This window comes from Lissotriton vulgaris, chromosome 2_1 (genome assembly GCF_964263255.1).
Source record: "Lissotriton vulgaris chromosome 2_1, aLisVul1.2, whole genome shotgun sequence".
NCBI lineage: Eukaryota > Metazoa > Chordata > Amphibia > Caudata > Salamandridae > Lissotriton > Lissotriton vulgaris.
The window spans coordinates 2,039,489,910-2,039,515,330 of NC_141687.1; the positions used below are offsets into that span (position 1 = coordinate 2,039,489,910).

The 25,421-nt window shown below is 48.8% G+C and overlaps 1 protein-coding gene across 2 annotated transcripts in view; it reads left to right on the forward strand.

Moving 5' to 3' along the window:
* COPS2 (COP9 signalosome subunit 2) overlaps nucleotides 1–25,421 on the forward strand; it is a 470,627-nt gene that overhangs the window by 312,531 nt on the left and 132,675 nt on the right. For both annotated transcript variants that reach the window (XM_086958269.1, XM_086958268.1), the window contains exons 8-10: nucleotides 4,501–4,679; nucleotides 4,763–4,815; nucleotides 6,166–6,263. In XM_086958269.1, the coding sequence (XP_086814395.1) occupies nucleotides 4,501–4,679; nucleotides 4,763–4,815; nucleotides 6,166–6,263 (330 nt within the window). The remainder of the gene's footprint in view (nucleotides 1–4,500; nucleotides 4,680–4,762; nucleotides 4,816–6,165; nucleotides 6,264–25,421) is intronic.

Sequence of the window (25,421 nt, forward strand, 5' to 3'; positions counted from 1 at the left end):
CTGGGACCCGGGACTTCAGCTCCCGCACTTCTCTTTGGCGCCGGGGCTCCCTCTTCATAACTAAAGTTAGAATTGGCGCGCATGCGCAGGCAGCCCCCGCCTTCCCAGGTCTCCTCACAGCTCGGATACTAAGCTGCTTTCTGTTTCGATCTCACTGCCTCAGCTTGTTTATATGTATGTCGTATGTTTAAGGCAGCGGAGACGCTGTACAGTGTTGAATGCAAAGACCGAATCGGAGACTGAATTTGGGCTGTACGTGGCACAGAGGAGGGCAGTTTCCTATGTTGTAATCTAGTGATCTTCCCTTTATATGACCGTCCAGATCATTGACTACTGCTCAGATGGAGTCTTCAAATCCACCATTCGTTTTTCTAAGTTCTGCAGTTTTCTCTTGTTTTCCGTACATCTTTTCTGCTAACATATAGCGGCAACCCTCGTGCAGCTTCTTGCACACAGACATACATCGTGCCTAATTTTATCCTGAAGAATGACGAGATGCCTGGGGTGGCAGCCCCAGAACGAAACTGACTTGGGCAAAGCTCCCTCGCACACAGACCACACAACACACTGCTGCACGCCACACACTGCTGCACGCCACACACTGCTGCACGCCTCACACTGCTGCACATTGCACGCCACACACTGCTGCACGCCACACACTGCTGCACACCTCACACTACTGCACGCCTCACACTGCTGCACGCCTCACACTGCAGCAGGCCTCACACTGCTGCATGCCTCACACTGCTGCACGCCACACACTGCTGCACGCCACACACTGCTGTACGCCACACACTGCTGCACGCCACACACTGCTGCACACCTCACACTGCTGCACGCCTCACACTGCTGCACGCCACACACCGCTGCACACCACACACTGCTGCACGCCACACACTGCTGCACGCCACACACTGCTGCACGCCACACACTGCTGCACGCCACACACTGCTGCACGCCACACACTGCTGCACGCCACACACTGCTGCACGCCACACACTGCTGCACGCCTCACACTGCTGCACGCCTTACACTGCTGCACGCCTTACACTGCTGCATCCTGCACGCCTTACACTGCTGCACGCTGCACGCCTTACACTGCTGCACGCTGCACGCCTTACACTGCTGCACGCTGCACGCCTCACACTGCTGCACGCCTCACAACACCACCACATTACTCAGGGACACCACTATATCACTCACGGACACCACCGCATCACTCACGGACACCACCGCATCACTCACGGACACCACCGCATCACTCACGGACACCACCGCATCACTCACGGACACCACCGCATCACTCACGGACACCACCGCATCACTCACGGACACCACCGCATCACTCACGGACACCGCCGCATCACTCACGGACGCCGCGGCATCACTCACGGACACCGCGGCATCACTCACGGACGCCGCGGCATCACTCACGGACGCCGCGGCATCACTCACGGACGCCGCGGCATCACTCACGGACGCCGCGGCATCACCTCACGGACGCCGCGGCATCACCTCACGGACGCCGCGGCATCACCTCACGGACGCCGCGGCATCACCTCACGGACGCCGCGGCATCACCTCACGGACGCCGCGGCATCACCTCACGGACGCCGCGGCATCACCTCACGGACGCCGCGGCATCACCTCACGGACGCCGCGGCATCACCTCACGGACGCCGCGGCATCACCTCACGGACGCCGCGGCATCACCTCACGGACGCCGCGGCATCCCCTCACGGACGCCGCGGCATCCCCTCACGGACGCCGCGGCATCCCCTCACGGACGCCGCGGCATCCCCTCACGGACGCCGCGGCATCACCTCACGGACGCCGCGGCATCACCTCACGGACGCCGCGGCATCACCTCAGGGACACCGCCGCATCATCACTGTCCTTGCTTGCTACTAACAAGTATTGCCATAGCCATTAGGACTCGCATAAGGAAAGTGTAAGCTATTGGCTTGGTGAATAACAATGCTATTAATTTATATATTTTCAAAGCTAACACATATTTAAAAAAATTGTCATTTACAATACCAATAGCTCACACTTTCCTAATGCGAGACCTATTGCATTGCAAATGCTTGTTGCTCTTATATTGGAGCCTCTTGAGTGTGTTATTGGAGCACATCCGGATATGACTGGATTTCTGCGTAACGGCACTGAGTCCATCGATGTACGAATATCATTAATACGAGATGAAATTCTTCCCTAAGTCACAAACCCCGGGACAACGCTCCCATGGATACTGGACAGTTTCAGCAGCTATGGCAGACATGCCGGATATAAAATTAATTGGGAGAAATCCTGTTTATATTTGGCGAATAGGGGATGGGGACCTCTTGATTTGTGTGAACCAGCGCCAGGTGGAAAAACAGAGGATCTGGTATTTGGGCCTTTTGCGTGACCACTGACCAACAGGAGTCCCTGAATCGCAATCTCTATAGAGTCCTCCGAGAATTAAAGATATTGAAAGGTGGAAAACGTTGCCTCTGACACTGTTGGGCAGAGCCGCCCTATATAAAATGGTAGTTTTACCTATATTTCTCTACATCCTCCAGAATACATATTGCCCAGTCCCAGAGGACATTTTTGTTAAGATAGAGGATGCTTTGCGTACATTCCTCTGGGACGGGAGGCCCCCAGAGTGTGGCCTTAGCCACTCTGCAACGTAACCAGTACAATGGCGGAATATCACTACCAGATATCAGAGCCTACTATTGGGCCTCCCATCTGATAATGATTAATGAATGGGAACACATGCCTGGTGATCACCCAACCTATGTGTTGGAGCGCATGCATTTTGACAAATACCCACACACCCACTATCTTTATGGAGAAAGGGTAGTTTCGAAATTATTAGCAGCTACACAGGTGGTTGTTACCGCTTGGAAAAAAGCAGAAAGACAAATCAAATGGGCCAGTGTCATTACTAGAGAAACTCCTCTCTGGGTGGGAAGGAGACTCAAAGAATTCACAACATTGACTGTATTTAAAAAATGGGATCTGCTGGGTATTTCCCAAATCAAAGACATATTGGACCACGATGAACTCGCTACCTTTCCTCTCCTCCAGAGGGTGTACGAAGTGTATCGGACACAGCACTATAAATACCTGCAGTTGGCCCACGCATGGGAGGCACAACGCATAGATATGGAGAATCTCCCTGAATATGCCCCATTAGAGGGTAGACTCCTTAGGGGCGAAAGCCCAGAAAAAGCAGTATCCTGGAGGTACAAGACCATAATAAATGACACACTCCTGAAACTTAGGGCTAAATGGGAATCTGAGTTGGGGGCCATTGACGATGTAGACTGGGAGACTGCGTTGATGCACCCACAGGAAGTGGCCATTAAATCAAGGCTCAGATTTATTCAATTTAAATACCTGCACAGGGCTTATTATGACAGATCCCGTCTGCATAGAATAGGAAGGGCAGAAACCCCTAATTGCCTCAGAAGTAACAAAGAATCCGGGACTTATTTTCATTCAATATGGGAGTGCCGGGAAATATGTGTTTACAGGGAGAATGTAATGACTGAGATAGAGGCCGGTTTGGGTGATACGATACCTAGAGATCCCAAATTTGTGTTATTGGGCATTCCTCCCGAGGTAGACCTCCTGAAGACTAAGCTATTACTAACTAATCTCGGCCTGGTGGTTGCTAAAAGAGATCTGGCACGTAAGTGGGCATCGACACAGGGACCCCCATTAGATGAATGGAAAAGGGGAATGGATATGTATATGTCAGGTGAAAAGACTACTTATGATGCCTGGGGATGCCCCAAAAAGTTACAGAAAATATGGAGTCCGTGGATGCATTATTATGGCCTCGAGATAGAAGTTTCGCAAATAGTCTCCTAATCATAGATTCCTAAAAATGGCTGGGGGAGGGGGTGGGAACTGAGACTAGTGGGATTTGACCAGTATCAAACCCTGATTTATGTATCACTGCTGCAATTGTTAATACATCTACATGAAAATGTTATTAAGAATTCGCTTTCACTGCCTGCAAATGTTAATTGAATTAATGTTGAATTTAAGAAAATGTTAAATAAAGAACTTTATTTTAAAAAGAAAGATAGAGGGCTACAGAAAAAAAGAGTAGGAAGCACAAGCATATTACATTAGGTGATGTAAGCCTGTGATAAAAATATGTTTTGATTCTGTTTCTGGATGAAATATTCAGATTTGCGAGAAAAGGTACCATTTAGTAGAATACTTCAATAAACAGCAGCAACAGTAGTCTTTCAAGTCAGGAAATCCACTTTATACTCAGTGTAAATGTTTTTTTCTCCTCTTCCCTTAGTGCTGTTGCACTCTTTGTGGCCTGTGTACAAGTATTGATCTCAAAATGTACACAGTGATGTTGAAAACAAATTTGCTTCATCGTGGTAGACTTTAATGCCAATGCTTTAAAATGTTTTACATAAAATTGTCCAACTGAATTCCAAGCAAAGAAATGTTCTCTGCAATTTTTTTGTACCTTTGTTTCAGAATGTGGAGGTAAAATGCACTTAAGAGAAGGTGAATTTGAAAAGGCACACACTGATTTCTTTGAAGCCTTTAAGAACTACGATGAGTCGGGAAGTCCCAGACGAACTACTTGCTTGAAATATTTGGTCCTAGCAAATATGTTGATGAAGTCTGGAATAAATCCATTTGACTCTCAGGAGGTAGACCTATTACCTAAAATTGCTATTTAAACAAGGCCTTGTTTCTTCATTCTTGTAGAACTAAAATGTATTTTATTATTTAGGCTAAGCCGTACAAAAACGACCCAGAGATCCTAGCAATGACAAATTTAGTAAGGTAAGAATGTTAGTTTCTCATGATAAATAATTCATGAAACGGTACACATGTGTGCACTACTCTGTATCTCACCCTCTACCTTTTTCAGTATAAACTCTAACTCCATTCTGACTCATCTCAGACCACATTCTACTACTCTTTTCAGTGCACTACCCTACTTCACACCCTATACTTCTCTCAATATATCCTCTTCCTCCATTCTCTCACTCATCCCAAACCCCATTCTAGTACTGTGATCCCCAAAATAACCCTTTCTAGACTATTCCCTCCCCTACCCCTCATCTCATACCTCTTTTACTATTCAGATCTCCCAAACAAGCCTTTCTGAATCCTTCCTACTAACTTACTCCCTCCACTCCCCTTTACTCATCTAAAACCTCTTACTGCTATTAGCTCCAAACAAAACAAAACTTTCTCGAACCTTCCCTTTTCTATCCCTCTACTATCCTTTTCAATCCAAATAAACTAACGTGTCCACCGCTCAAAATAATTTCCCCACTAATCCTGTTTGGGTTCCGGAGTAGCGTGTGACCTGCCAAAAAGCACTTCAACACCTCATCAGGGGTAGCAAGGGCTATATAAATGCAAACCCTTCCCTCTTCTTTCCCTCGACTATCCTTTTCAATCCAAATAACAAACTAACGTGTCCACCACTTAAATTAATTTCATATTTCTCTGTACTATTAAAATTGATACTTGTATAGCGCACTACTCACCCGCAAGGGTCTCAAGGCGCTTGTTTGAATACCTCTGTGGAACCCATCCTGGCTTTCCCTGTGAGGCGTCCACTCCTGGGCACCCTCAAGGTGGAGGCCACGCATCCTTATCATTCTGGGGGCCGTTGTGGAGATTAAGCAAGCTATTGCCCAGAGTTGCAGAGTGGGATAGGCACCGAGGCGAGAATTATCAGGTCCGTGGAATTTTGAGCCCAAGACCCGCCGAGGCGGGGAATTGAATCCTGGTCCCGGGCTAGACCTCTGCATCAGGGTCTGCCGCTCTGACCATTGAGCCACACTTCTCCTACTATTTCACCACCAATCCGTTTTGCGTTCCGGAGTAGCATGCTATTTTTTGAAAAAATGCTTTGATGCCTCGTCAGGGGTAGTAAGCAATATACAAAGGCAATTACAATTTTATTTAAAGCAGAAATATACTATTCTAGTTTATAGAATAATGCTGAATGTTATGTTTATAAAATAAAAACACATGATGACCAATTTTTTATCTTCTGATTTCTAAACCATTCCTCTGAATGTCTTTGGTTTCTCAAAATTCTCCATCACTCTTATATGACCCCTCAATGTTTGAATCTGTGACTTGACATTTGTTTTATCTTTTACCCCCTTGAAGTGCCTATCAGAATAATGACATCACGGAGTTTGAGAAAATCCTCAAAACAAATCACAGCAACATCATGGACGATCCCTTCATAAGGGAGCATATTGAAGGTATGTTATTGAAGTATTGTTTCTCTAAAAATTACACTTGCCCATTCCAGTAGAGGATAGAATGGGCCTAAAAAGACTAACCGCCTTAATCCCAGTTCCTCATAAGAAAGCAAAAATGCGGAGTTGTGTAAGTTGATGAGCCCTTCGATTTTGAAGGTCATAGAGAGGTAAGTGTTGTCCTGTGGATCCTTTGAGGAAAGGATGAACAGGTTCGGAAGAAAAACTTTAATGAAATTATAGTTGTAGACCCTTTAATGTAGATTGTTGAGGTAATAAGTCAATACCATTTGAAAGTCATCAGCATAAGGAAGGTTTGAGAGAGTTAGCACATATTCAAAGTTAACAAGTTAAGATCATAGGCACTTTGATTGGTGTACAAGTTTGTAAGTCCTGGCATTTCATGAGGAGTACACAAGACTAGTAGTACATGTGTATCTTGTCATGATATAGTTTGGTCGATTCAAAATCCATATGCATGAACTCTTGTTGAAACAGGTTGCGGAGCTAATGGTAGGACATTCATAGATACCTGAGAGATGTTCTCAGTCTCCGTGTGGCCAAAGAGAATGCTTCTTATCAGCATCATGCCTTATGTGGAAAACACCTACTCTCTGCAATGAGTGTATTACCCCTCTTCCAACACCGATAGGTTTGAGAAACAACCCGCTGACATGTGGCCTATATGGTAGCCTGACACAGCTGCCTCCCTGTCGGTGACCCTTGTACCTCTCATATGCCTGTTGTGTTGCTTTACTTGCTCATTCACTCCACCGTGTTGCACCCATCCGTTAACTTCCTGCTTGCACCATTCCTTTACTTCCCTGCAAGTGCCTTTTCAGTGTTGCCTCTTTGCATGCGACTTTCTAGTGCCACCTCCCGACATGTGCCTTTTTAGTGCATCCATGGTTGTACCCTTTTCTCCGCATGTCTGCATGTTCCTTTACTTTGGTCTCCTGCTCCATGACCCCTATGCAATCCCTGCACTACTCTGCCCCCCTTTAAGGACATTGGCAGTTAGGCACTTGCTCTTAAGTCTCTTTATACTTACTGCTTGCAGACTAGGTCACCCCCCCACTGCCGAACAGCTCCACCTGTCTGTGCTCACCCCGCTGCCCTGCTGCTGCTGCCTCCTACGTGGGTTTGATCCCAGTGTGCCTCGAACCGCCGCTGAGCTCTGGTGACCACTTACTTGTTTGTATTTCTTCCTAACTCTTGTGATTTTGTTCCTTTGTACTTTGCTTTACTTTGTTTTACCGTCTTTCGTTTCCCAGTCGAGGCCCCCCCACCTATTGCCTTCTGTATCCCGTTTTACCGCTGCTGACCCAGGCAGCCACGCACCCTCGCCGCCCCGCTTCCCAGCTACTCCTCCCTTCCTTCTGTCCCCGCCTTAAATGGCGGCCGCTGCCCGGACGCGCAGCGGACGCGTCGATGACGCAAGAAAAGGCAAGCCAGTCTGCGCCCGTCTGTGCCCGGACCGTGCCCAGCACCAGAACCCCCGTACACCGCACCAGCCACGACGCCAGACTCCGAAATGACGCCAACACCCTCCACGCTCTCAACACCGGCCAAGACCACCTCTGCTTCCAGGCCGCACCGAAACGCACCCACGGTTCCTTCTCCTGCCACACCTGCAACTTCACATGCGACATAACCACCAAACCTCCAAGGACCGGACCCAACCACCTCCGCTGCATACTCCTCAACACCTGCTCCGCTCGCAAACACGCCGTCGAGCTCTGGGACCTGCTCGACACCCCCGGCCCAGACATTGCCTCCCTGACCGAGACCCGGTGGAACGACTCCTCAGCACCTGACATTGCCATAGCCATCCCGGACAGCTACAAGATCTCCCGCAAAGACCACACCAACGGAATGGAAGGAGGAATAGCCATCGTCCACAAATCTACCCTCTAGGTCCACACCCTCGCAGACGACTCCCTCAACTCCGCAGAACACCTTCACTTCCGGATCCACACCGACCCCAACACCATCCTCAGAGGAACACTCATCTACAGACCCCCAGGATCCGGGGCCCTCTTCAGCGACTCCATCGCCGACCTCGCCAGCACCCACTCACTCGCCTCCACAGATTACATCCTCCTGGGGGACCTGAACTTCCACCTCGAGAACAACGACGCCAACTCCGCCACCCTGATCGACAACCTCGCCAATCTCTGCCTCCGACAACTTGTCATCGAACCCACCCACGTCGGCTGCCACATGCTCGACACAGTCTTCTTCACAAAGCACCCACGTTGCCTTCAACCACACCACCGAACTCCACTGGACGGAACATCGATGCATTCACTTCACCTTCAAGAAACCAACCACGCACCACCGCACCTAACACGTGCCTCGCCGATGCTGGAGCAAAGTCACCGGAGACCAGCTGACTTCACCCTCACCCAGAACCCTCGAACCGACCCCACCGACACAAACACCGCCGCCCGAAACTTCAGACAGTGGATCAACGACTGCGCCAACACCCTAGCCCCGATCAAGAAACCCTCCACCAACAACCCCAACAAGAAAGCCGCCTGTTTCACCGAAGACCTCAAGATCTCCAAACGAACATGCCGGAAACTGGAGAAGAAATTGCTCCACGACCACGCACCAGACAGCCACGCAGCCCACAAGGAAGCCATCCGCAGACATCACCACCTCATCAGAACAGCCAAGAGATCGTCCTTCAAAGCCCGACTGGACAACAACGCACACAACCGCAAAGAACTTTTCAATATAGTGAAGGAACTCTCCAACCCCAGCGCCAACACCAACGACATCCCGCCCTCGCAAGATCTGTGCGCCTCACTGGCCACCTTCTTGCATCGCAAGATCGCCGACATCCACAACCGCTTCAACTCCTCTTCCGCCCGACCGCGACAGACCCCACCTCAAACCCCACCTGCACCAACTACCTGACCTCCTGGTCCCACGTCGACGGCGAAGAGACTCGCAAGGTCATGAACTCCATCCACTCAGGTGCCCCATCAGATCCCTGCCCGCACCACATTTTTAACAAAGCTGATGCAACCATTGCACACCACCTGCGGAAGATCATCAACATCTCCTTCGACACCGCGACATTCCCTGAAAGCTGGAAGCATGCTGAAATCGACGCCCTCCTCAAGAAGCCCAAGGCGGACCCCAAAGACCTCAAGAACTTCCTGCCCATCTCCCTGCTCCCCTTCAGGTGAAGGTCATCGAGAAAATCGCCAACATGCAGCTGACCCGCCACCTCGAGGACAACATCCTAGACCCATCCCAGTCCGGATTCGGACGCAACCACAGCACCGAGACTGCCCTCATCGCCGCCACAGACGACATCAGGCGCCAGCTAGACAATGGCGAAACTTCAGCCCTCATCCTCCTGTACCTGTCAGCCGCTTTCGACACGGTCTGCCACCGCACACTAAGAACACGCCTCCAAGAAGCCGGAATCCAGAAGCATGCCCTGGACTGGACCTCGTCCTTCCTCTCCGGCAGAACCCAGAGAGTACACCTCCTGCCCTTCCGATCCGAAGCCACCGACCTCATCTGCGGCGTACCCCAGGGTTCATCCCTCAGCCTGACCCTGTTCAACGTCTACATGGCCCCCCTCGCACAAGTGGCCCGCCAGCACGAACTGAACATCATCTCATACGTCGACGACACCCAGCTCATCCTCTCCCTCACCAAGGACCCGACACCGCCAAAACCAACCTCCACAAGGGAATGAAGCAGTCGCCGAGTGAATGAGGAGCAGCCGTCTGAAACGGAACTTGGACAAGACTGAGGTCCTCATCCTAGGTCCCACCCCCTCTGCATGGGACGACTCCTGGTGGCCGACCACACTGGGAGCAACTCCAACACCCACGGACCACGCATGCAACCTAGGATTCATCCTCGACTCCGCCCTCTCCATGTCGAAGCAGGTCAACGCCATCTCCTCCTGCTACAACACCCTCTGTATGCTCCACAGGATCTACAAATGGATCCCGACCGAAACAAGAAGAACAGTGACCCAAGCCCTTGTCAGCAGCAGGCTGGACTACGACAACGCACTCTACGCAGGAATCCCAGTCAAACACCTGCAACGACTACAACGCATCCAAAACGCCTCCGCCCGACTAATCCTCAACGTCCCCCGCCGCAGACAAATCACCTCCCACCTAAGAGACCTGCAATGGCTCCCCGTAAACTAGAGGATCGCCTTCAAGCTCCTCACCCACGCACACAAAGCACTTCACAACACCGGACCAGCGTACCTGAACGACACACTCAACTTCTACACCGCCCGCCCGCCAGCTCCGCTCCTCCAGCCTCGCCTTTGCCGCCGTCCCACGCATCCAACGCACAACCTCCGGCGGCAGATCCTTCTCCTTCCTCGCCGCCAAGACCTGGAACACCCTCCCCACCCATCTGCGACAGACCCAAGTCCTGCTCACCTTCATAAAGCTCCTCAAAACCTGGCTCTTCGAACAGTACCAGCACCCCCACTCCCCCCCTCAGCGCCTTGAGACCCTCACGGGTAAGTATTGCGCTTTACAAGTGCTTGATTGATTGATTGAAAGTATTTTTCCCCTCTTTTGCGCTGTGATTCTTTGTCCCAATTCCTGTCTTCTTACTACTTTGTCTCCTAGGCTTTCATGTTCCCTTAATTGTAACCGTGGTGTTTTCTTGCCCTTGCATCTGAATGCCTCTTTGCAGGAGCAAAGTTGACCAGTATTGGATCTTTCATAGATTCACATGACTGAATCTTTCCCCGTCATCGAAGGTGGAGTCCCACGGTACAATAACAAAGCATTAAGATGCTTTACAATAGCCTATAATGGTAATAGAAGGTTTGTTTAGCAGCCATACATATATCCTTTTTTTTTTCTTCAAGAACCAAACTTGAACTTTGACTAATCAGGTGACAGTACCCCTTAGAACGTTCCCAACAGAGACGGTTTTCCTCAGATTTTTCTACTGCATCTCGTGGAAGGGAGTCTCCCTTAGCTTTGCTTAGTTTTTTCTTCAGTCGGCTGTTTGGAAATGTCAGTATGTCTGATTCTTCTAAAAAAAAAAATAAAAAGTGCTCTTTAGATCCTGCAAGTCATGTGGGAATAAGAGATTGTATATGGACATCCCACATAAGGAATGTCCTTCTTGTCTTCACCCACAGCACTCTCTGAAGGATTGTAGTCTCTGCCGCACTTTTTCTTCCAAGACTCTTCACAACAGAGAAGCAAGATGTTTGTTGTGGCACAAAAGGTCAAACTCCATCTCCTCGGGTGAGGACAGTGACTCTTCTTTTGAAGTTCAAAAGAGGGAAAGGTCCCATGACCAGGAAGCCTCTGAGGGGATCAGAAAGATTCAGAAGACCTCACATCATGGGTCTTTCAAAATAGTCGAGAAAAAGGAGAAAACATATAAAGTCTGTTCAAAGACTGTTTAAGAGCCATCCACCCCTGCTGTCAAGTCTTCAGAATGCTTTCACACTGTCGCAGAGCCAGTGACGTCAAGTTAATAAAAGGTACAGTCAAAGAAAATACCTAGGCTGTGGGGTTTTAGGTTTAAACCTATAATAACTGATAAAACCCCACTGAAAGAAAAATAGCCCTCACCGGTGAAAACATATAAACACTGAAAAAACACCTGAACAACCACAAACTAAATGCTATTCAAAGAAAGGAAAAAGAGAGGGAAAGTGTCATTTTTTTCTTCCTGAAGGGGTCAATACAATGTAACTTTGTTATACAAGCTAGCAGTAAGAAAGACTGGCTAACATTATTCTGCTTGAGTTTTGTTCTTTAGGGATGCCACTAAAATATTGTTTCTTCTTCCTTTTAGTTTTTACGGTTTTGAGGCCTTTGGTCTAAAGATGCAGAGTTTAGTTTCATGTTTTAGGTCTAGTTTAATCATTTTTATAAACTATAGAGAATCAGGAAATATCAAACTCATATTAGATATTTTGGCTGCATTTGATTCTTTCACTGATAGGTAAAATGGCTGGTTTCATAAAAATCTTTCCTAATATGTGTCATCACATTTACCCACAGAGAATGGGTAAAAACCCTTAACACATCACACCGTAGTTTCTAGTGGGTTAGTATTGATAGTAGGTGATGAATTGCCAACACCTCAGGCTTTAAACATTCAATGCAAGGTATAGTGACAAGTATATATATCACCAAGCATTTGGGATCGTGGTGAAAACATGACGCCAGACTTTTGGAAAACATGGAACGCATGGTCACTTGTAATGCTCTGCAAAAAAGGTTCTTTCCAAGTTCAACAAAGATTGGAGTGATATTGTTTGTATTTGCAGCGATTCAGCTACGTATATAAAAAAGTTGTGTGATGACCTGTCAAAATGTATACCCGAGCTGAAGTGATTCCCTGTAGGAGATCCTTGCCACTTGTTAGATTGTATGCTGAAAGCATCTTTACAATCTTCAGAGTAAATGAGGGATGCTATTGACTTTTTAGTCTATTCTGGTGCACTGTTTTCTTATGCATATTTTGTGCTTTATGTGGCATCAAAGAAAGAGTCATTCCAACTGTCTCCCTTAGCTGATGCTTTTCAGCCAAAGGGGTTATGAATGCTGAGAGGACCTTTTCACAGAAGTTTACATAGGAAGGAAAGGGGGAGCGCACATGACCCAAAGACTCACTAAGGAAGTATTGTATGGTGTACTACAATAAGCAAAAATCTATTTGGACCTCATATACACTATAAGTACACTATCTATATACCATGTTCTTTCAGTGCAATAAGCAAGCAATAACAAAAGCAAAACGTTCCATAAACACCATAAAAACACCTTTTCTGTTGCTTTTAGTGGCGCGAAAATGTGTAACCACTGATAACAACTGTTTTTTAAGATATTGAAAACACTGAAAAAACCCCACCAGAATTTACCAAAAATAGAAACTGAAAACAGGAAAGCCTAAAAATACCCTTGTCGGTGTCCCAGTTGTCAACGATCCTCACAGTAACTTCCTTTGCGCCATCGACGATGCAGAGTAAGACTTCTGTGGCTGTATTGTCACCCATTCCCTCTGCAGTCATCTCGTCAGTGATCAAGACCTCTGCTGTATTGGCTCTGTCAACAAAGTTGTTGTTGTCAGACACATCTTCTGCTATACCCTCATTGACGAAGCCATCAATGATAGATGATCCGTCAACAAAGCAGTCAACGAAACCCTCAACCCCAGATGCCTCATCAGCAAAGCAGTCTACTCCACCTCCACCTGACAAAGACACTTATTTTTTGGTTCCCTCAGAACTGATGACGACAACGTCGTCCACGGGGAATAAACCTTCACAAGCAATTCCGGAAGCTCATGACACTTCCCCCAGCAAATTGTCACCATTCCCTCCGCTTGCTTGGTGAGCTGGATGACTCAGATGATGAGGGGACTTTTGGAGCTGCACATAGTCCATTAGAGCTAAGAGTAAAGTATCAGGAGAAAGAGGATGAAGAAGATTCTTACTATGGGCACTATTATAATGTGCAACATCATTATCCTACATCCCAGAACATCTGTCTCCTCCATCGCAAACCCAAATGCCTTTCTCCTTAGTGCAAAACTTGCAGCCATGGTTACAGGATTATTGGAAAATATTTCCAGATCCTGCCCAGGATGTACAAGTTCCTCCACCACCGCCTCCCCCTGCTACACCCTCCCTTCTACCATTCCTCTATCACCTAAATAGGGGCCACCTTCATCCACCTCTGATGATGAAAGAAGAGGGTGAGATGCACAATGCCCAGCCACCTCTGGCTAAGTGGGATAATTGTATCATACCTACGCCATCACCACCACCTCTGAACTCATCAGATTCCTCTCCTGAGGACATTGGTGGTTTCTAAAATTTGTTGGAAAGTACTGCTGCATGTTTTGACCTTCCGAAAGTCGGTGAAGCAATCCGATTTCTTATATGATTTTAAGGAGCAGGTGCGAAAATTGGTCAGAGCCATCCCTATAGTAGATCAAAGTTTGGGGATGAAGAACTTAAATTGATGAAAACCCCGAATACGGTTGTGGCAGTAGGGCCGCGTATAGAAAAAAAGTATAAAGCCCCGGACGACTCTCTTGCCTGTTTCAGAGGACACCCAAAAGCTGATTAAATAATTTTACAAGCGGCCCAGGACCGTTCTTAAAGGGTGCAATCAAGAAAGTACTTATCTGATAGAGCCTGTTGGTTGTAGATTCCTTACCTTAGAATTTCCCCCAGGCATCAGTCTGTATCCGAAGATTTTCTGTCAGCCGTACCCCTGCGCGTTAGTAGGTGGCGGCACTCTGCATCTGCCATCTGCGCCAGGATGATATCACAGGACCTATATGAACAACACCCATGTGTACTGACGTCCATTCTTTTTTTTTCTGCGCCAGTCTAAGTGCAGATCAGTAGAGAGGTACCCCTGGCCACTTTTTGGCTAACTTTTTCGACTTTTTGCCGACTACTTTTTTGAGTCTTAGACTCCAGGTGCATAGAGGATGTCCCAGCGTAGGACTGGCTTTAAGCCTTGCGGTTCCTACCACTGGATGATGTCCATGACGGATCCGCACCTCGTGTGCCTCTGGTGTCTGGAGCGCAACCACGATCCGTAGTCGTGCTCCGAGTGCCTGGCTATGAACCCGAAGGCTTTGCAGGAGTGGTCCCGAAACCTGCTGGAGGCCTCGCGCTTGGCTCACGTAGCTTCTGTTCTCATTTGAGTGGAAGGTCTCGAGTACGGTCGCAGAGCCCACGCTCCCTGTCGTACTCTAAGTCATCGGAAAGGTCGGGTAAGTCAGGCAAGTCAGGCAGACACAAGAAGTCGTTAAAGAAGCACAGGCGTTCTTCGACTTCTCCCCATCCGTCGACCACCGCGATGCAGGACTCAGAGCGTCATTGCTTAAGAGCTCCGTCCCCGGAGCCTCCTGCTGAGACAACTACGCGCCTCCCTGCCTTTCTAGGAGCCGGAGCGTCTCCTGCCCAAATCCCAAAATTTCATGAGGCCCTGTACCTCATTTTTGGGTAGCCCGGCTCGATTGGGGGCCCTAGGCCTTTGATTCCGGCGGCTTATGCTCTGACTCCAGAGGGCCCTCATGGATCCGCATTTGTGTCCAGATCGGTGGTGCTCGATCTCACTCGACCTTCCCCAGCGACGACGCTCCCGGCGATGACCGTGCCCCCGGTTGGCGCTGAGCCCATCCTCAACCCCGAAGTGGACACGGAGCTGGACCTATGTCTGTTCCGACGCCGAAGGGACTTTTGTCTCCGTGTTTATTCCTGGCACTCTTTTTGGGCCAGAAGGTGAGGAAGAGAACTAGGAAGGGCAGCTGGACCATTGAACTAACCAGCTTTAAGACCTGTACTGGTGCATAAACCTGGGAGATTCCAGTGGTCTGGACACTTTCTCTTGACACTAGCTTGTTTTCTCCCCTACCGTGGCTACGGAGGAGAGGACTTCCTATGTTGTGATGGTGAGAAGGGGGCTGCTGAGGTCCTCAGCCTCGAGCTCCCTACTGTGTCAGTCGGGACTAACCTCCTGACAGAGGTGCTTCAGCCTGCAACTTCAACTTCCGAACCCCTATTGCCTTTCAATGAGGCCTTCATGGACGTCCTTCTGGGCACTTGGTCCAATCCCAGCACAGGGGATCCTGTGGATAGGACGATCGCCCACTCAGGGCAACACAGTGATCCTAACACAAAATCACTCAACTGAGAGCTTGGTCATCCAAGCCTCAACTTCAATAGGTGCATTACCTTCTGCTCCACCAGATAGGGAATCCAAGAGGCCAGATCATCTTGGGAAGAGGATGTTTTCTTCCTCCAGCTTGTCATTGCGGTCGGTGAATACTGCTTGCCTCTCATACTATCTGGCATACGGTCGCACAGGTGCTGCCTCAGTGCCCAGAGGCGGCCCGGACCGTTCTCTCTCAAGCAGTTGCAAACTGGAGAGATGCAGACAAATTCACCATCCTGGATACCACTCGATCACTGGGCAGAATGATTGCCATGTCTGTAGTTCTTAGACGCCATGCCTGGTTGAGGACTTCTAGCTTCTCTGTGGATGTCCGTCTTCTTTGATGGACATGCCCTTTAATGGCGCTCTCTATTTTGTCGACAAGGCAGACTGTGCTAGAGAGCTTCAAGGATTCTTGAGCTACGGCCAGATCCTTTAACCTTACGGCTACCTCCCGTCCACCTCAGTCTGCCTTTTGTCCCTTTCGTAGCTACAGGAGGGGCTCCCAGCCATGTCCTGTCCAGTCCAGCCACTGAGTCACGCAAGCTGTCCAGCCTCTGCGTGGGCTGTACGTGGGACCACTGTCCTCGGGCCAACCAATCCACCCTTCCCCCGCCACAGCCTCCAAACCTTCCTAGTCCAAAGTTTCAGGCCCATCAACAGCCAGTAGGAGACTTATTTGTCATTGTCTCCTCCACTGGCAATCCCTCATGTCGGACAGGTGGGTTCTGCAAATCGTCCGGAGGGGGTACTTCCTCCCCTCGAGACAACCCCTCCCGCCATGCCACCCTCTTACGACTGAATGTCGGATGATCATTTGGCGCTTCTCCAGGAGGATGTGGCCTCTTCCCTTCGCCAAGGGGGCCATAGAGAGGGTGCCTGTGCCAAAAGTCGGACATGGTTGTTATTCCCACTACTTTCTGTTACCCAAGAAGGACAAAGGCTTCCGTCCTATCTTAGACCTCAGGTCCCTTAACTTCTTTCCCCTTAAAGGAGAAGTTCAAGATGCTTACTTTGGCCCTGGTACTTTCTGTCCTCGACCCAGGAGACTGGAATGGTAGCGTTGGACTTGCAGGACACTTATTTTCATATCCACGTCCTGCCTGTCCACAGAAGTTACTTGCGGTTCACAGTGGGCCACAACAACTTTCAGTTTACTGTGCTCCCATTTGGCTCATCTGCGCAGATCAAGGGCACCAGTCTTACCCTGTATAGACGACTGGCTGTTGAAGGCGAACTCGCCCCAGGCTGTCGTCTCCCACCTCCAGACTACAGCGGACCTCCTGCACTCTCTGGGGTTCACTATCAGCATGCTGAAGTCACACAGACTCCTTCTCAGACTCTCCCTTTCATCAGGGCACTTCTAGAAACAGTGCAGTTTCGGTGCTATCCTTCCAAGCAGCGAGTCCGGGATATTCGGGCTACAATACCGATTTTTCAGCCTCTAGCCCAGATTTCGGTGGGCATGAGACCGAGGCTGCTGGCCTTCATGGCCTCCCGCTGGTGGATCATGCAATGTGGCATTTACGGGCTCTGCAGTGGGACCTAAATTTCCAGTGGGTGCAGCATCAGGGAATCTTTACGACTAAGTCCAGATCTCTGAGGGAACTGAGCACCAACTGCAGTGGTGGCTAATGAACCAAGATTGGGTCCAAGGCAGACCCCTCTCCCTTCCCCAACCAGATCTAATGTGGGGACAGATGCGTCACTTCTGGGATGGGGTGGCAATCTAGGAGATGCGGGGATAGTTCTCTCGCTGAGTCTGGTCTCCTTAGCAACCATTTGGAGCTCTGGGCAATCAGACGGCACTGAAGGAATTCCTTTCCTACATAAGGGGAAAGTGGTGCAGGTGTTCACCGACAACACCACCGCCATGTGGTACAGCAACAAACAGGGCGGGTGGGGTTGTGGACCCTTTGTAAGGAGGCCCTCCGCCTCTGAACATGGCTGGAACATCAGGGCATAACCCTGGTGGTTAAACACCTGGAGGGCTCTCTGAACGCCATAACGGACAAACTCAGCTGTCTGTGCCTGTTCGATCACGTATGGTGGCACCAATCGGAGGTGGAGGAAGGTCTATTTCAGTGGTGGGAAGAGTCTTGATTGGATCTGTGCACCTCCGAAGAGAACGCCCAATGTCAGCAGAATTGTGCTTGCAGTTTCCAAGGCAGCACTCTCTCTGCAACGCTTTTCATCACAAATGGAGCTCTAGCCTCCTTTACACCTTTCTGCCTATACCACTTCTTCCCAGACTGCTCAAGAATATCAAGCACGACCAGGGTCAAGTCATTCTTGTGGCTCCTGAATTGGGCACGTAGAGACTGGTATTCCGACCTTCTGAGCATGCCCATCGATCCTTCGATCAGACTGCCCCTTCGGGAGGATCTTCTGTCGCAGCAGCAGGGGACGGTTCTTCACCCAAACCTGTCCAGTCTCCACCTCCTTGCGTGGAGATTGAGCGGCGGCAGTTGACCGGTTTTGACCTGCCCAAAATCTTTGATGTTATCTTGGCAACCGGGCGTCCCTCCACTAAAGCAGTATATGCCTGTAGAAGGAACACATTTGTGGCATTGTGTACAGCAAAGGCTATTGATCCCCCATATTTGCTCCTCTTTTAGAGGTTCTCGTGCACATACTTTCTTTGGCCCAGCAGTGTTCTGCTTTGGGCACTCTTAAAGGATATCTTGCAGCTATATCTGCCTTTCTGTGCCTTCCAGATCACCCTTTTTTATTTAAGTCTCCCGTTCTTACTAGGTTCTTTAAGGACCTTACTAATTTGTTTCCTCTTTCTTTTTTCATAATGCCCCAATGGGATTTAAATGTGGTTTTGACCTTTCCTATGTGCGCGCCATTCGACCCCCTTGATATTATCCTCTCAAGCTACTGACTGTACAAACTGCTTTTCTTATTGCCAGCGCCTCTGCTTGTAGAGTTAGCGAGCTCCAGGCAGTGTCTTGCAAGCATCCTTATCTGTCTATCCAGATAAAGTGGTGCTTTGAATGTAAGCTTTGATCCTTCCTAAAGTGGTCACACCTATTCATGTGAGACAATCCATCTCTTCGCCCACCGTTTAGCTGCTCCCTGTATCCCTCCAAGGAGGAGGAGAGACTCTACTGTCTGGACCCCAAACGTGCATTGTCTTTTTATCTTGATCGTACTAAAGACTTCCGGGTGGATGATGAACTCTTTATTGGCTATGTGGAAGAAAGATCTGGCTGTTCAAAAACGGACCATTTTCTAGATGGGTTGTCCTCTGCGTTAAAATATGCTAAGCTTTAGCGAAGAAGGACTGTCCTCTGGGGTTCCGAGCTCACTCCAGTAGAGCAACAGCGGCAAACACTGCATTAGCACGCGGAGTCCCACTCCTTGATATCTGTCAGGCAGCGACGTGGCCAATCCCACCAGACACTACTGCCTAGACAGCCAAGTCCTGAGGGACGGGTACTTTGAGGCAAAACCAAATCTGGATCTCTTTGGCACTGACCGCAACAGCAAATGCTGTTTATACGCCAGCCGGAATCCATCCCCAGGAATGCCTTTTTGACGAGATGGTGCGGGACATATGCGTACGCTTAACCCCCATTCCCTGTGATCCTGAGGGTTCTTAGCAATATGAGGCTAGAGAGATTATCTTAATTGATTCAATGTAGCCCAGGTTGTACTGGTTCACCCAACTCCTCTTAATGTCGAAAGCCAGGTCAATTCCACTACAGATCAAACTAATACTCCTCACAATGAACAAGGGCCAAGTTCTGCATTCAGATCCAAGCTTTCTGCGATTATGTGCATGGCTCCTGAATTTCATGAATTCCAGAACCTAAGCATTCCCCAGGATTGTAAAGGCATTTTGGCAAGCACCAAGGTTCCATCCACTAATTAATTTGCTTACAGAGCCAACAGCACAATTTACATCCTTTCGAAGCAACTCCGGAGCACATCTTGCAATATCTTCTGTTACTGGCACGTTCAGGTTTGGTGCATTCATCTGTTGGGGTGCATCTGGCAGCAATATTTAAATACAGACGTTCTCAGGTTCCATGCCTGTGGGCCACGTGGATGATTAAACTGTTAATGAAAGGCCTTTTTCAGATCTTTCCTCCAGTGCGACCTCCTCCAACTCAGTGGCATCTTAATATTGTTCTTTCTCAACTCATTAAGCCTCAGTTCGAACCAATTTACAAGTCTGACCTCAAATTTCTCACCTGGAAGGTAGTCACCCTTCTAGCTTCTTTTAGCTGGATGAGTGTAGGAAAGTAGGATCTGCTTTCATAGTTACCCCAACTATTTGCTGGTGTCATACTGTTTTCTGACTAGTCCGGCTGGGATCCTTCTAATCTGGGCCTAGTCACTGTGCTCTCTCCCTAAATTTGACTATAAGAAGTAATTTGGTACCTTCCCAATTGGTTACTGGTGCGCCCCTCTAAGTCCCTAGTATATGGTACTAAGGTACCTAGGGCCGAGGCGCAACTAGAGCCAAATTTCGGGGGGGGGGGGGCTAAGAAAATTTTTGGGGGGGGGGGGGCTGAACCTTTAATCAGTAGACAGAGTGGAGCTGCAGGGGCTCTTAGAAGGGGTGAAACAACTGCAAGGCCTAATTAACATTCAAATGGTCTTTTAAAGACCTGTGAAACGTTCGGGTGCAGCTCTGTGTGTGCCCGGGATCTGTCTCATCCCGGGCTGCCACACCAGACGGGGGTGGGGCTGAAGCCCGGTGAGTTCAATGGGTGTTGGGCGCCTGACTTAGGGCATAGGTACACCTATGCCCTCGTGTATTGTACCACCTGTGGGAGACCACTCAAACTGTGACTACAGGCCTGCCATTGCAGCCTATTTAAGGTGGTGTTAGCACCACTTACAACAGATACACGTTTTCTTATATGTGAGGTTACTAGACTTAAAACCTATAAGTCACCCCTAAGGCAGGCCTTTCATTCCTGAAGGCGGGATGCTAGGCTAGAAGTGTGAGGGTGCCCTGCACAAGCAGGATACCCCCTTCAAACGCCCGAGTCGATTCTCCAGGCTTTGTAAGTGCGGTCAGCCATTTAATACATATAGGGGACGTCAAGTCAATCACAAGATGTCTAATTATAGATTGGCTGCACCAAAACCGGTCATGTTTGGTATCAAACATGTTGGAATCCTACCCCAACACCGATTCCAGTATCGGATGTAGGATCTCATGTACTGGGGTCTCCCCTAGGGCGTCTACCTTTATTTCCGGTACCAGCCATTCAGGATCTTAACAGCAAAGTAGTGCTGCTGCCGGCCACAGACACAATTCTGCCCTCCTGCTGCTGAGCCAAGCTTGAGCAGGGGAAGGCAGGTTTTCTGTCGCAGGGAGGTGTAACCACCACCCCAGATAGGACTTAGTGTATTGGCGTGGGGTGGGGGGGCTTGCCAGCGCCACAAGACTGCTTTGAAGGGCACATTTGGTGCCCTCCTGGCATACTCCAGTTGGAACCAGTTCAGGGAGCCTTTGGCGAAACTGGACAAAGGACATGGGAGTATCCTCCCCTCTGTCAAACCCCTCCTCTGAGAGGGAACCTTGAATCCTCCCAACCCTTTTCCCTAGGGTACTTAAGGGCGTACCTTTGGGTGGCTCTTCAGATTCGCAGTGGGACAAGATTCAAACCCGAAACCACTTCAGCTTCTACTTCCTAGGCACTTTGGACTTCGTTGGAGTCCGCCTGCACCAAGGGAGACTCCTGCTGCTCCTAGCTGCTTTGCGTCGTCCTGCCAGTCTTCTGCGTCGTCTGTGCTTCATCCAGGTGCTTCTCCAGGCTGGTGGGCATCAAAGACACCCGAAGATATTTCCCTTAAAGTGAAGGAGTCACTCCCCTGTATCTGCACGCACCACAACCAAGCTGATCGGTCTGCTGCTCCTGAAGTCCTACAGACTCCAAATGGCTCAGCAACATGAGTAGTGGTTCTTCGCATCCCTTGACGCCTGCCCTGTCCTCTCACCAAGTTTGAGGCCAGTATCCCTCGTCTGAGCCGCAGGAACCGAACCCCGGTGCACGTGTCGACTAGCCGTTGCAAAGGCTCTTTGACTCTGAACTACAGAGATCTTCGGGCTACAATAAGCTCCAGCCTCCAGCATCTCTTCCCGCCAAGGTCTTCGTCCTCACCCCATCCTATGCTCTGTGGGCCTGTATCTTTGGTGAGTTGCTTGAGGTCTCTTGCGACTCTAGTACCTACGGCCTGTGGGTTCTTTCAAGGGTCTTCTTTGATTTCTGCAGGCTCCCCTGATTGCTCAGGACCTGCTCTGACTCCCCTGCTTGTGGTGAGTACACTGGATCTTGCTGGTCCCGACAATGTACCTTCTTCTTTGCTTTCCACGTAATGACGCATGGCCACTCTATGTATCATAACAGCTGATGCACTTACAACTGGGAGAATGGACTCTGTAGGTGTAGGCTTGTCCACCTCATGCAGGGACATCCTCACACTTATAACCCAGCGTCCTGCCTTCAGGATTGAAAGGCTTGCTTTAGGTGTGACTTATCGGTTTTAAGTGCATTGACCTTTGATATAGGGAAACCTAGATCTGTCGTAAGTGGTGCTAGAACCAGCTTACACAGGCTGCAATGGCATGCCTGTTACAGTTTGAGTGATCTAGAAAATACCAAGTTTTAAAGGAGGGTCAAGGGTAAATAGTTTAAAGACCATCAGAGTCAAAACCCATACTCAGACTACAAAAAACAATAAAAAACTTGACGGTCTACAGTTCAGCTGAGTCTTAAATGTTCTCACCGGGAGCAATCAAAACTGGACATGCCCTGAGCCAGCCTCACAGTAGTCAAGAGACACTACTGATGTAGTCAAAGTCCTATCAGCCCACCCTCGTGGCGGAGCATCATCATTTAGGACATCTGAAACCTGGATGGTGTCTCCGTGCCTTGATGTATCGGCTGGATGACATGTGCCCAAGGTTCCAAGAGTGGTAGTGTCCTCGCCCCTGGCGGTGCTGGTACAGTGCAGTGCAGTGAATAAAGTGAGTGATATTAAAATGACTATCGAGGCAAAAAAATATTTTATTGAGTATTCACCTAGACGTCAGGTTAAAAAGAGTGAAAGAACAGTGTGAAAAAATCACTGTATTCTTTGCTTAGTGGTCAAACAGGCCAACATGTTTCTGCCTTATGGTGAATAGTCCACCGGCATTCTTCAGGGCCAATGCTGTAATAATGCTACTGCAAAGTTATACTCAAACTTGAGGTGCAAAACAAATTAATGTGCAAATAAATGTTATAACTGGTATCGTCAATTGGACGATCCTACCGTATCCTTGTAAACTCTGTGGTAAATGGAGGATACCATCCCTGTGAAAAAAGAGAGAAACAGAGAAACACACCCACTCAGTATTCTGTCGATGTGCATGTTCAGTACCAGGAAACATCCGGGTCCTGGACCCAGTTATAACGGCATTCAGTGAGAATCAGAAAGACTCAGCTCGGCCAATCCTACATTAGATGGCCAACAGTATAGAAATATCGGTTGCCCAGAGGGTCAACCATCATCATATGATTATAGAAATTAATCAACGAATTCACTTACCCAACAAGTTGTGGGAGTATAGCCTCACCTCACTCGGCAACGACTCGGAGGATGAGACCCTGCTCTGTGCACAAGAAATACATATAAAAGACACATTAAGAAACCTCATAGGTGTCTTATACCATTGGTATATATTACTATGTGCATATAACTTGATTGTAATCTGCCCACAATGATCACTTCGCCGTGGCAACAAAGGTATGTGTAGCGTCCGATACTAGGTACAAAAAGCTCTATATAATACTGGCAGAGCAGGACCATGATCAATCCTGCAAAATAACGTGGAGATAACACTCAAATGTCTATCTTTGTTATCCTGACTTGAAAATGTAATTAAATTCTAAGATCCTGACTGAGGGAGAAAGCCATGTCCTCTATGCTGCTTGATGGTCAAGTAAGCTCCTTGTCATTGTCTTGATACAATCTGGAGGGACTAGTGTCTCAACAACTAATCAGGGGCAGCCAACACTTGGCTGTTTTGTAAGTCAGACAATGTCGAGGTCTAGATATAGAGAAAATCCGTTCGCCTAACCCTCAGGGACCCACAGGGGAAGAAAAGACTAATTGAATGCTTATGGTCATTACACCCAGCACCACACTCACCTCTCCGTCGGTACCTCTCGGCGTAGTCCTGAGCCGAAGAGGAGGCGCCGAGGAGAGGCGGGAGGAGTGTTTATATACCCGCATTGATTGGGGGAAAGCAAAGATGATTGCGCGCACCTGGCCGAATCTTCGCCGTCAGCCCGTTCTACATCCGGGCATTGCGAATCAATGCGCATGCGCGCCGGTGGAACACTCAAAAGGAGCTGTGTCCTAAGGACCTGGGCCTGCGCTATTAAGGCGCCGCCTTTAAGTGTAATCACCGGGCAACTCGCCAGTATGTAGCGACCCAATAGTGGAAAACACGCGCATGCACAGCCACTTTTGGCCTCTCGTTCAATTACGGAGCATGCGCAATGGGTATTTCTCAGGTCTTAAGCACCACAGGATGTGAGATGTGATCGTGGCTACGCAAGCCTTAAATGGAGGCAATAATCATCCATAAATCTAACAGATCGCTCACGGCTGAACCCAGGGCACATGGTCAAAAAAGAAGAGACCATGCAGTAGGTTATATTACAAATTATTAGCCCTATACGTGATATGGACGAAGGATGTACCCCGGGGGCAGAATTCTCAAGGTGGCGCATAGGGACTCACCTCAGCTGAGTCTAAGGGAATAAATCTGCGAAATATGAATATATTATCCCTTTAGTGAGTGGTAACCAACAAGTATTGTAAGGTGTGATGGAAAAGACGGCACCAGTGTGTCGTACATGCAACAATGTTAGTGTTGGACATTCCCAGATGACAAGTGTGCTGATCAAATAGACACCCATGGAATATTGTCATTCAGCCCCACCACATCCGTTTTCAATTTGAAAATCCAACGTTGTTCTTTAACAAAAAGAAAACGGGAAACATCAGTGATGTGTGTAGGGATAAAAGGCTGGTCAAGAACAACCCACCTAAGGTCATCCGCCTTATGTTTTTTAGCCAGGAAGTGATTGGTTAAACACGTAGATTGTTTGTTGCAGCGAATTGTGCTCTTATGTTCGCTTATGCGTATTTTAACTTTCCTGGTAGTGTGCCCTATGTATGCCAACTTGCACGGGCACGTGATCATGTAGATCAATTTGTCGGAGTTACAGTTGGTGTGGTTGTTCAGTTTCCAAGGTCTGGATGTTCCGATATCAATGGTCAGAGTCTTCTGAGTCTGGGGACAAACGGTACACCCACCGCAGGGATAATGCCCTCGAACAGGAGACATGTTCCAGATGGTATTAACAGTAACTGAAGGTGCTCTGCTCTCAGTCCTTGGTCTAGTGTGCACTAGACTGTCTCTGATGCTGGGCCCTCT